The sequence below is a fragment of the Nycticebus coucang genome, chromosome 14 (genome assembly GCF_027406575.1).
Source record: "Nycticebus coucang isolate mNycCou1 chromosome 14, mNycCou1.pri, whole genome shotgun sequence".
In the NCBI taxonomy this organism is placed as follows: Eukaryota; Metazoa; Chordata; class Mammalia; order Primates; family Lorisidae; genus Nycticebus; species Nycticebus coucang.
In genome coordinates this window covers 96124278-96136365 of record NC_069793.1, presented here as the reverse complement: position 1 = coordinate 96136365, position 12088 = coordinate 96124278, and the positions used below count along the sequence as shown (strand labels likewise).

The following is a 12088-nucleotide window of genomic DNA, read 5'->3' as shown; positions in this document are numbered from 1 at the left end:
AGTAATATCATTTATGAAAGGGACACATTTTCCTATTCAGCCAAAATTGATTTCACAGAAGAAATACAACACGATAAGCAGGGCAACTGAAGAAAACGATTTTACTAACTGGAGAAAAAATACTCACTTGTTTAACATTCTCAGCTAAGAAGACAATATAAACACTGCAGAATCCCAGCTGTGTTATCACCAGAAAAAAGTCAACCACAGTCCTGGAAAAGAGATGTCTAAAAATGAGTGTCAATCGGAGCTGTGAAATATTAATACATTTTATGTCCCTTTTTAACTGTCTTGAAACATTTTATAATGGTACACATTCTTTTGCTTCCTCAAATAAGAAACATTTAAAATATTTATTTTCTATAAAGATCACACGTTATGATCCTTATGTTACTACAATTACTATAGAATGGAACGATTCTTCTCCATCAAGTTAAAAGGCCAAGATTTTTCCATCATTACCTGTTCCTGAGGTTCAACAGTTTAAGGATGGCCGCTTACAAAATGATCTCATAAAAGCATTTCTTCTTGCCGATTAAGCCAACTCTCCTACTTCTCCAGCATCTTTTCAGTATGTTCCACTATTTCCCGTCCCTCCCAGACTCTCATTAGTATGACGAACATGCCCAAACCACCGATACGAACATGAGATGGAAGAGGGTCGGTCAGGGAAGGACCCTAAGCCAAACCAGGAGAGACTCCTCCGTGGCTTTTCCGTGTTCTTATTTTTATTTTTTAGTGAGATACAGCCATCTATGGATTCGACCAAATGCAGATAGAAAACATTCAGGAAAAAAATTCCAAAAAACTCTGAAAGCAAAACTTGAATTTCTCACCCAGAGTACTACATTGAATCCATGTAAATGAAGTGGTATGTGGGCCCTGTACATAGTATTAGGGATTATCAGTGACCCGGAGAAGATTTAAAGTCTGCAGGAGGATGTGCACAGGTAATGTGCCAATGCTTGAGCAACCCTGGACTCTGGTATTCATGGGGGGAGGGATACTGAGGGATGACTGCACAACAGAAAATCCCAGCTACATAAAATAGTGCACAGGAGTGGGGAAGGGGTATCTCAAGAGACTTCGGTCAAATTAGCATCATTTGGGTATGTCAGTAATCAGGTACAAATTTGCCTCCATGATACTAACACACAGCCCAGACTCCTTCATTTTGGTCTGAGAACAATGAGCACCTACCACCAACTATGCCTGCACGTATTAATCCACTGGAGTCCCCTGTCTGAGCTCGTGTCAACCTGCCAAACAGTGCGGTCTGCAAAATCCACAGTCCCTACTTTTCCCACGCGAACCTGAACAGCCCTGGCCTAGCCTCATCCTCGCCAGGCCTCTGCCATTCTCCACGGTCCCTCAGGTTCTCCTCTGTGAGCTCTCCTGGTACTCCCAAGTGAATTCAAGTCTCCTCTCTCTGAGGAAGAACATTTAAGTATTCCCTTAATATGTCTTCATCCTCCTAGGAGTTCAGTGTCCCACCATCAATCATTCCAGCCTCTTTTATCTGAAAGTCATTCTTCTTCACAGAACAAAGAGACAAAGCTGCCTCTAGTCCAGAGCAGAAGAAAAGAAACAATGGAGTTCTGGGTTCCGTGGGCAAGTCCTCAGGGCAGCAGGTTCTGCCGCCTCCCTTCCTCCGCTCAGCACATCAGGAACGCTGAGCAGCTCAGAAACAAGCGTCAGGTCCTGGAAGTCCCCAGAAAGGCCACATGCAGCTATCAGCTACTCCACCAACACCGTTCTCTTTCTTCTTTTAGTTCCCACCTCATATATCATTTGCACCACAGTTAGCACTTAATTTACTTACACTCCTTTATTTTTCTAATCCTGTGTTTATCTGATGGCCACCAAGGATAAAGGTGTATTTAAATAATAAGACAGTAACATAAAGTGATGCTAAAATAAATGCATACCTCGAAGCTCTTGTGAGCATGTAGCTAAACTCCACCACTTTATTTGAAATAATAAGACTGTGATAATTTGTCCTGCTTTTGTCTTGTTTTTTCCTTTCTTAAAAAAATTACTGAACAGGATCATGACATTGGTTGTCCAGGTTCTTTATAAATAATCACTTTATTTAATGGGTGAAATGGGTATTATTATAAGCTCATTTCATAGTGGAAAAAACCAAGCCGCAATAATAAATTATTTGACTGTCATAAAAGTGAAGAATGGTAGAGTTGACATTTGAAACTAACTCTGCCGTTTAACTCTCAAGTTTTTTTTATTCCCCAACTTTATCATACTTTTATTGACACATCTTGCCAGAGTGAAATACTTAAAAATTAACATAATTTCAACAATCAGACATCAGTAACACAGCAAGTACTTACCGTCCCCAAGCTGCTTGCTTCTGAAGACAACTCCAAGGACTTACTTCCAGAGCAAAACTCACAGTGTCACTGTAACCTAAGGTTGACTTTTTAAACCTGTAATTTAATGGTATACATACAAAGGAAAAAGAAAAATTTTTAATTGGATCCCAAAGCCATCCCTTGAAAAGAACAACAAATTAATGGGAATTGTGAGCTTTCCAAATCTCAAAAGCTCGGACTTGACCTCACAGACGCAAACAATGCAACTTAATTGTATGTACCCTCATATTAGCCTGAAATTTAAAAAAAAAATCTGCATACTTCTAAAGCATACCTCATTAACTTTTAATATCTGTCCTGTCTACCAGAATATTAATCTTTACCTAACGTTTATATAACTGTAGAATTCATAAAACCTAGTATTTGTACTTTATAGATTCAAATATTTTAATACCTAAAAACAGCAACTACATTGCTCGTGTCTAAATTATTCCATTCTGAGAATAGCAATATTTAGAAAGGGCTCTATAATACATACTCACATAAACTACTCATTTAATCTTCAAAACAGCCCCGAGAGGTAGGTGTTACTTTGCCATTTTTTTCTCCGCTCTTTTCTTTAAAGTATGCATTGTTATTTAAGATCATAAATGATTTAAGGCTAGATATTGGTCTATCGGAATAGACAATATTTATTTTTTTTAAAAAATTGGTATATTGTCCAAAAGAAGTATTTTCTGACACAAAAATAAAGAAAAAGAGTATTATTTTAATGACTATCTACTAAACCATGTCCGTAAGGAATGCTGAAAGCACTGTACCCCAAACTGAATTACGAATAAATTGGAGACCATTATGCCATAACTAAAAGTTGTACCACTGCCTCCAAAGCTGTATCACATGCCTTTTTTCCACGCATACTAAAAAGGAGAAATCATTCTATTTCACTAATAATGCTACCTCTTAAAAAGAGATTCTAACCAGATTTAAATCACATGAAATGCCACTCTTTTTCACATTCATTCTCTTAGACTTGTCTATATGACAGATTGAAGGAAATACAAAGCACAGTAGAATAAAATCTGATGCTCTAAATAAAGCAACAGCTTTAAAATAAATTAAACAGGCTTAACAAATCCTCATTTACCTCTGACACAGAAAGTGACTGCAACGTACCAATATGTGCATACAGTGAATAGAAATTATTCCTATAAACACAAGGCTGATCGGTCCAAGCTGCAGAGAAGAAAACATACAAGGTTTAAATATTTAAGTTTAACAAAAATTGAGTATTAATTTTATAAGCAATGACTCGATGGATTACTCTTTTGCAATGAATAAATACTTATTGGGCAAAATGATTAGTCATTTGCATACAGGAAAACTAATAAACTTGACAAAGAAAGAATTTCAAGCAATATTTAAGACAACATGTATGATTCCATCTTACCAACTTGGCTACACAAACCTATAAATAGAAAGTATAGGTATGCAACATAAAATAAAATACAGCATTATATTTAATATCAGATGGGAAGTCCACAACTATCCGTGTCCTACAGTGTAATTACATGTTACTGTGGATTGTTATCTATAATCAATGACTGAAAAACACAGGATCAAACTGGGATGGGGGGCAATCAATTTCTTCCACAGACGGCTTATTGAGTACTTCTTATGTGGCAGAAACTGTGATCAGAAAATAATTATTTAAAAAGTGGTACCTAAAAGTTTTCTAGTATTTATCTACTAGAATTAAAATGACACCATAATTATTCAGATAAAACTAAAATACTGCAAAAATTTATTTTTATGATCATAAATGTTTAAGTTACTATAAACTGGGGTGGATAAAACAGCTAAATGAAGGGAGAAGTGGTAGTTAAAACTATTTTTTAGAAACCAGCCCCCATTAAAAAAAATAAATAAATATAATTCCATTACTTCATAAATAAATTCTCCTCTACCAAGGTTCTCTGTTATTATAATAATTGTCTCTAATAATGCTTCAAATATTTGTTTTTAAAAGATATTATTATTCTTTTTCCTAACCATTGTTCTTTAAATCTGTATCTTTTATTGAGTCTACAAAACTATATAATTTCACAATACAAATAATCTGCTCTATAAATATATTTGTTGCTATGAGTAGATTGCTTAAGTCCCTGAAAATCTAAAAGAATAGTAAGATATAATCATATCTGGAAACATCAAATACTGTTTTAGGTTTGGAGTACTTTTGTTACAAATAAACATTTACATAATTCACATAATTGTATCAATATAACAGCTAAATGACCATCTAGATACTACCTGACCAGGTTACACAGGATGAGGCTAGATGTTAAAGTGTGGTGATTTTTGCTGTAAATTAGACTGATAACTGTTTCTTAACTGGAGATGACAAAGGCAAGCCTTACCACTATGCCTGCATTTTTTATTGCCAACGGAAGTCCTAAAAGGCCTGTTCCAATGTTTCCTTTAAGAAGATGCATAAGAGTTTGTACAAACCTGAAAAAGTAAAAGTTGTAAGATTTAAACATTTTAGAACAAAAGCTACTAAAATCACATGATCATGGTTTTAGTATTAGAAGGGGACTGAAAATCTAGGTAAGGCGCCAAGTAACATCCGCACCCCTCCACTGGGCCGGAAGTCATGTTTAGTCAAGTCCTATTTGTTATTTAAAAGTGAAAGACCAAGAGTTACCGTGGAGATTAAATTACATATTTAAGTGAAAATGGTTTTGCAAACAGCAAAATAATAATTAAAGAAAAGGTAATTTTCTCTTTGAGCCACAGGTGCCACCCAGAAAAGGTAATCTTCTCATAAGGTACTCTGCTGCTATGATTTTCAGAACAGCGTTAAAGGTTAGGCTGGTAAGACTGCAATTTTTGCCACTGCCTATGTAATCGTGATACTAAACATTTGATCTATGTGATTATCAAATCAAGACGTTAATTAAAAGAAAAAAAGTTTTAAAACTACATAGATCATTAGGGAAGATAAATAACGAATTAACTTTTAGAGATTATGAATTCTCTAACGGATCTGACCTAAGAATAGTTTCCAGGAGGCATTTAAAGTTTGATCACTTGATCAAGAAAAAATAAGCAAAACTGGGGAAAAAAATTAAACTTATATAACAAAAATGCTTGCCTAAAATTTTTTTCAGTTTATACTCATCTTTTCTGATCAATTAACCTTCAGGTTACTTTGCTTAGTCATTAAATTATTATTAGAATAAGAACTTACTCAAATCAATTAATGATGACACAAATGTCAGAAAACGTTTAATGGAACATTCTGATGCTTTCCTCCTACCTCTAATTTGTTTCGTAGCATGCACTCGGCATAAAGAAGTGTTCACTACCTCCCATGTTTAACTTCTAACCATGTCGGAAGTCACTGCACTGCCTCGCAATCAGATCCCCTTTCCTTCCAGACCCACAGCATCTGATACGGACACGTATCATCACAGTAATTACTGTACACTTCTCTGTGGTTTAAATGTGTTTTTTCTTTTTTTTTTTTTTTTGGTAGAGACAGAGTCTCACTGTACTGCCCTCGGTAGAGGGCCGTGGCGTCACGTGGCTCACAGCAACCTCCAACTCCTGGGCTTCCGAGATTCTCTTGCCTCAGCCTCCCGAGTAGCTGGGACTACAGGCGCCCACCACAACGCCCGGCTATTTTTTTGTTGTTGTTGTTGCAGTTTGGCCGGGGCTGGGTTTGAACCCACCACCCTCGGCATATGGGGCCGGCGCCCTACTCGCTGAGCCGCAGGCGCCGCCCTAAATGCGTTTTTTCTTTCCCAAATAGAAATAGATTGTAAATTCCTTGAAGATGGAAATTACAACTTCATCTTTGTGCCTCTGGTAGTATCTAGTAAAATGCCTTCCCTGTGGAAGAAGATCACAAAATATATGCTGAATGAAAAGGAGACTTATAAACCTCAATACTTACGAAATACCCTCTTGGCCATCAAGCTGGTAATGCTTCTGAACGGGGAGAAGCTCTTGCTCGTGTTCTTCATCTGATGTCCCATCAAAACTCTGTTCATTTATCAAGGGCCTCATCACATCCATATCTTTAAAAAGAAAAACATACTTTACTATTGTTTTAAAAAATGGAATAAAGCTGCTATAAATTATCTCAAAATATTAGGAAAAAGCACGTGTACTCATCTTTACTATTTTCACCCTGAGTAACTTAGTTCAGATTAACATCCTAAGTATATTTAGAAAGAAACAACTAAATTTATTTGCTGGATATTCTGTTTGGATTGAGCAGTGCAAAGTGAAAAGCTTGAGTACTCGAGGCAAAAAGTTTTTGGTGTTTTCCAAATTTATATGAGATTTATAGTAAGTGATCACTAAATCTGTGAAGAAATAATCAATAATACATTTTCATCTCTGGTCAGCTTAAAATCATACTATATAAATAGTAATCATGCTTTTAAATACTTTAATTATAAAGCTGTTCCCATATTTAAAATGTTAATGTCAAAATTTGCCCTTTAGCACTTCACCCAATCATTAGCATAGGGGATTTCCTTATAATGAGAATATGCTCTTGAATATTCACATTACTGCTCTGAAGTTCAGGTTAACATTGATGCAGTAATTTATGTTCCATATTCCACTTTCATCAACTGTACCAATAATTCCTCTTTATTACTTGTTTCGCTCCAGGATCACATACTGTATCTAACTGAGTTGTTCTACTGGTTTCTCTGCCATTACATATTTCATGATGCCCTTAATCTTTTATTAAATTTTAATTGATATGGCTACATAATAGTTGTACATATTTATGGAGTACATGTGATGTTTTGATAGAAGCATACAATATTTGATGATCAAATCAGGATAACTCAGGATATCCATTACCTCAAGCATTTATCATTGGTCTGTGTTAGGAACATTCTAATTCTACTCTGCTAGTTATTTCAAAATATACAATACATTATTTTTTTTTTTTTTTTTTTTTTTTTGTGGAGACAGAGTCTCACTGTACCGCCCTTGGGTAGAGTGCCGTGGCGTCACACGGCTCACAGCAACCTCTAACTCTTGGGCTTATGCGATTCTCCTGTCTCAGCCTCCCGAGCAGCTGGGACTACAGGCGCCCGCCACAACGCCCGGCTATTTTTCTGTTGCAGTTTGGCCGGGGCTGGGTCCGAACCCGCCACCCTCGGTATATGGGGCCGGCGCCCTACTCACTGAGCCACAGGCGCCGCCCATACAATACATTATTAACTATAGTTACCCTATTGTGCTACCGAACACCAGATCTTGTTCCTTGTATCCAACTGTAATTTTCTGCCCGTAACCCACCCCTTTCCATCTCCACCTTCTGACTCCCCATCAGTATCATCATTCTACTTTCCGTGAGATCATGTTTTTTAGCTCTCACACAGCGGTGAGGACCCGTGACGTTTGTCCCTCTGTGCCTGACTTATTTCACTTACCACAGTGTCCTCTAGTCCCATCCCTATTGCTGCTAATGACAAGATTTCATTCTGCTGTGGCTGAATAATATTCCATGGTGCATGTGAATCACATTTTCTTCACTCGTTCATGCACTGATGAACACTTACGGGGATTCCGTAACTCCGCTACTATGAATAGTGCTACATAAACGTGGGAGGGTAGAAATATTTTCCATATACTGACTTTCTTTCTTTTGGATATATACACAGCAGTGAACTACTGGATCATATGGTAGTTCTATTTTTAGTTTTTTGAGGAATCTCCATACTGTTCTTCATAGAGGCTGAACTAATTTATACTTGCACCAACAGTGTAGGAGGATTTTCCTTTCTCCACCTCCTCACCAGCATCTGATATTGCCTATCTTTTTGACAAAGGCCATTTTAATTTTTTGACAATTTTTTTTTTTTTGCAGTTTTTGGCCATGGTCAGGTTTGAACCCACCACCCCCGGTATATGGGGGCAGCACCCTACTCCTTGAGCCATGGGGGCCACCCAATTTTTTGACAGTTTTAAATGGTATTCTCTGACTTCTACCTCACCTATTCATCAATTACTAATCTTTCTCTCTCCTATCTTTGTCCCTTATTCTCCCTTGGATGATACATATGGCATTTTACATATTGTTCTTCCTATTATGTCCTTAACCATTTCTTGGACTTACATCCACAATGAATATCAATATTTACTATTACCCTGTTTCCCAGAAAATAAGACATCCTCCGAAAATAAGACCTACTTACAGGAACAATAAGATGTCCCCTGAAAATAAGGCCTAGCGCATCTTTGGGAGCACACCTTAAAATAAGACACTGTCTTATTTTGGGGAAAACAGGGTAGTTCGTGGTCAATGTTTCCTTAATCTTCCTGGGCTGGAAGACGCTCATACTTTTGTATGCATCTGAATGACCAGTATGGCTTGCTAAAACACAAATTAATGGACTCCACACCAAAGTTTCTGACTAGGTTTGGGGTGGGCCTGAGAATATGCATTTTGAACATATCCCCAGGTCACACTGATGTTGCTGGTCTGGGGTCCACACTTTGAGAACCACTGCTTTGTAGACGTCTTAGGAAGGTGTCATGGGCATAGTACTCCCTGAGTTTTTTGCATATCTCAAATTTCCTATAGCCTCAAATACTTGAAGAACTGGATACAAAATCCTTGTATCTTACTTTATATGCTTTAGTTTGTTAAAAATGTTGCCTTGTTTTTACTTTTAAGAAGGCTGATGTCAAAGTAATTTTCCTGGCCATTAAGTAGCTTTCCCTTTTTCCTGCAGTTCCTGAGAATTTTCTCATCATCTTTAAAGTCTAACGGCTTTGTTATAATACATGTTGGGGTCCACTGGTCTGAGTTAATTTTCCCCAGGGGACACAATTTTCCTGGACCCTGTTGGTATATTCATCTAGGCTTCCCCTTACTTTTGGAACTTGTTCCTTGGATTACAGCTCTAAACATTTGTTAGGCTCAAATGCTTTTTTTCCTTTTTTAGGAATTCCATTTATATGCATGTTGGATCTTCTTTATCTTCCATTTCAACCACTTTCTCTCTGACCTTTTTAACATCTTTACCTCATCTTCTTGTCCTTCTTCGATGGCATTAAATTTTCATTTCAATACATCCTCCCTTGGATATCTTGCAATTTATTCTCTATTCATGATTTTTCCTATTTAAGCACTTCGTGCCCAGAAATCCTACCCTGTTTCCCCAAAAATAAGACAGTGTCTTATTTTAAGGTGTGCTCCCAAAGATGCGCTAGGTCTTATTTTCAGGGGACGTCTTATCTTTCCTGTAAGTAGGTCTTATTTTCGGGGAAACAGGGTAGTTCGACAGCATTTTCTCCTGTCACTTTAGTGAAATTCAGTTCGTGAGGAGTCACTTGAACGTCTTCTCACTCTCCTTCATTTCTGCCGTTGATTTTCTACCATTGCCTCCTCCTTCCCTTTCTCTGCCAGGCATCTGAGGGGCGTCCAATTTCCTGCTCCATTCATCTCCCTCCTCCAGAAGCAACGTTCTGCCAAGGCGGCCCCCTCCAGTCCTGCTCACATTGACATTCCTTTCCTGTAGTCAGTGCTGTGAATTACTCACTTCCAAACCTGACCTCTGTTTGGACTTTGGACACTTTAATTTAGCCTTCCTTTTTCTGAGGGAGATTTTTACTGTGCTTCATCTGGTTTCTTACTCTCCTCTCCTCTTTTCCAAAGAGATTCTAAGATCCCTCTTCCCCACACTCCACGCAGCAGCAGCAACAGCAACTCTGTTCTCAATCTACTTACAGATAATGTGAAGGCTGGGTAATGCTAACAGAGTAATTTCATAAATGGTTTACTTGTGCTTGTAGTGTAATAGGCAAGTCTGGGGAAGAATGTCTTAAGAGATTAGGTTTTAGGCAGCCACCATTAGCTCAGTGCCAACTCCAATTCAGCCTATCAGTTTTTATAACAGGAAAGTGATACGTGAAGATATTGAACATCCTTGAAAATATAACATCATTTAACTCTTCTTCCTCTAATAAAATATGTGTAGAGTAAAATTCACTAAATTATCATAAGTTCCAAATTCCTAGAGTCCAAATTAATGAGGATTCTCTATAATCCAAATTGTCCTTTGTCTCGTGTGGCTTTCTAGTACTTTAATCTTCAGCACATTCTCAGTGATTCTCATTCACAGTGATTTTGTAGAATCTTTTGTAGATTTTGTAGAATGAGTGATTCTCATTCACAGTGATTTTGTAGAATTTCTTTGTTTCTTGTTCTCTAGTCTCAAAGCTGGCACAGCCTAGGCCCGTGCACAGTGAAAATTAAGTGTTTTCCCAGCATTAGGTCTATTGGGATGGTCATTATTTCACATTTGCTCTCAAGATTACTTACCATAAATTATGTTCATCTTCTTTTTGAACAGACCCTATAACATTTTCTGTTATACTCTATACAAAATAGACACCTTATCTTGTAAAACTATCACATTAGTTTGCTAGGACTGTCGTAACAATGTAATACGAAATAGGTGGCTTATAAAATAGAAGTGTATTGTCTCAAAGTTCTATGAACTAGAAGTCTAAAAAGTGTTGGAAGCGTTGACTCCTTCTGAGGACTGACAGGGAAGACTATATTCCAGATCCTTCTCCGTAGTGTACAAATGGCCTCTTCAAGGGCACATGCCACATGCCATTCTTGATGTCAATGTTATCTGTGTCCAAATATCCCCTCTTTATAAAGACGCCAATCATACTGTATTAGGGCCCCATCTTACATAGCCTCGTAACTAATTACTTCTACAATGATCCTATTTCCAAATAGGTCACATCTTGGAAGTACTGGGGGTTAGAACTTTGACAGATGAATGGTGGGGGTGGGACTGTTTACCCATAATCATCATCATCATTAGCTGAATTAATTTCAGCTTCAAACAGAAATGTTAATATTTTCATTCCCAAATGTATTCCATTGCCCTTACTAACCCTTGAGTACATTTGCTTTTATTCATGCAGTTTATCTAAATTGTCAGTTATCTGAACTTTCATTCTCTTACTTATTTTTATTATCTGAACTTTCTAATTCCTTTCTGCCAGGGGCTGCGCAGTATGTTCTGTGCTATATTAAGTACACTGTTCTCAATAAAGATACCTATCAGTACCAGTTCTTCAAAAACTGAACAACCTGTGACTTGAAACAAGTGTACTGCCTGAGAGAGCCAAGCAGCAGAAGGTAAGTTTTCTCCTAACTTTAAAAAATTACGAATTCTAAAGGATAAGTTTATTTTTAATTGCATCATTGGAGAATTCATGTTTAATGCTTTTTAAAATAAGCCTAAAACTCTGAAAGTGTTAAAATGATCTACAAATATAGCTTTATAATTTACAGAATCGGGTTTTTAACATTCACTCAGACTCCTAAATTTGAAGTTAGTTGGGCTTTGAGTTACTCTTAATGATCAAATTGTTTGGCAATTGTCTTATTTTGTTCCACAGTGTAATCTCCTGTTTTCTGCTTCCTAAATTCACTATTTCTCAATGTTATGTGGACTGGGAAACATCAAACACAACTTACTGTGGAAACTGGCTTTTCATACACATTATTTCTTCGCTTTAAATCCATCTGTCTCATCTCTCACATTTAAAGCTTAATAAAAAATTAATTATATTTGGGTATAAAAATGTAGTTAGATAGTAGAAATAAGCTGTAATGTTCAGTAGCACAATAGGGTGACAATAGTTAACAATAATTTATATTTGAACTTAAAGGAGCATATTTGGAATGTTCTCAA

The 12088-nt window shown here is 36.9% G+C and overlaps 1 protein-coding gene across 2 annotated transcripts in view; it reads right to left on the bottom strand.

The window, feature by feature from the left end:
* SLC36A4 (solute carrier family 36 member 4) overlaps positions 1-12088 on the bottom strand; it is a 52401-nt gene that overhangs the window by 32408 nt on the left and 7905 nt on the right. For both annotated transcript variants that reach the window (XM_053561300.1, XM_053561301.1), the window contains 5 exons: positions 6292-6415; positions 4751-4841; positions 3478-3566; positions 2349-2444; positions 128-212 (listed from right to left, as the gene is read on the bottom strand). In XM_053561300.1, coding sequence (XP_053417275.1) covers positions 128-212; positions 2349-2444; positions 3478-3566; positions 4751-4841; positions 6292-6415 — 485 coding nt within the window. The remainder of the gene's footprint in view (positions 1-127; positions 213-2348; positions 2445-3477; positions 3567-4750; positions 4842-6291; positions 6416-12088) is intronic.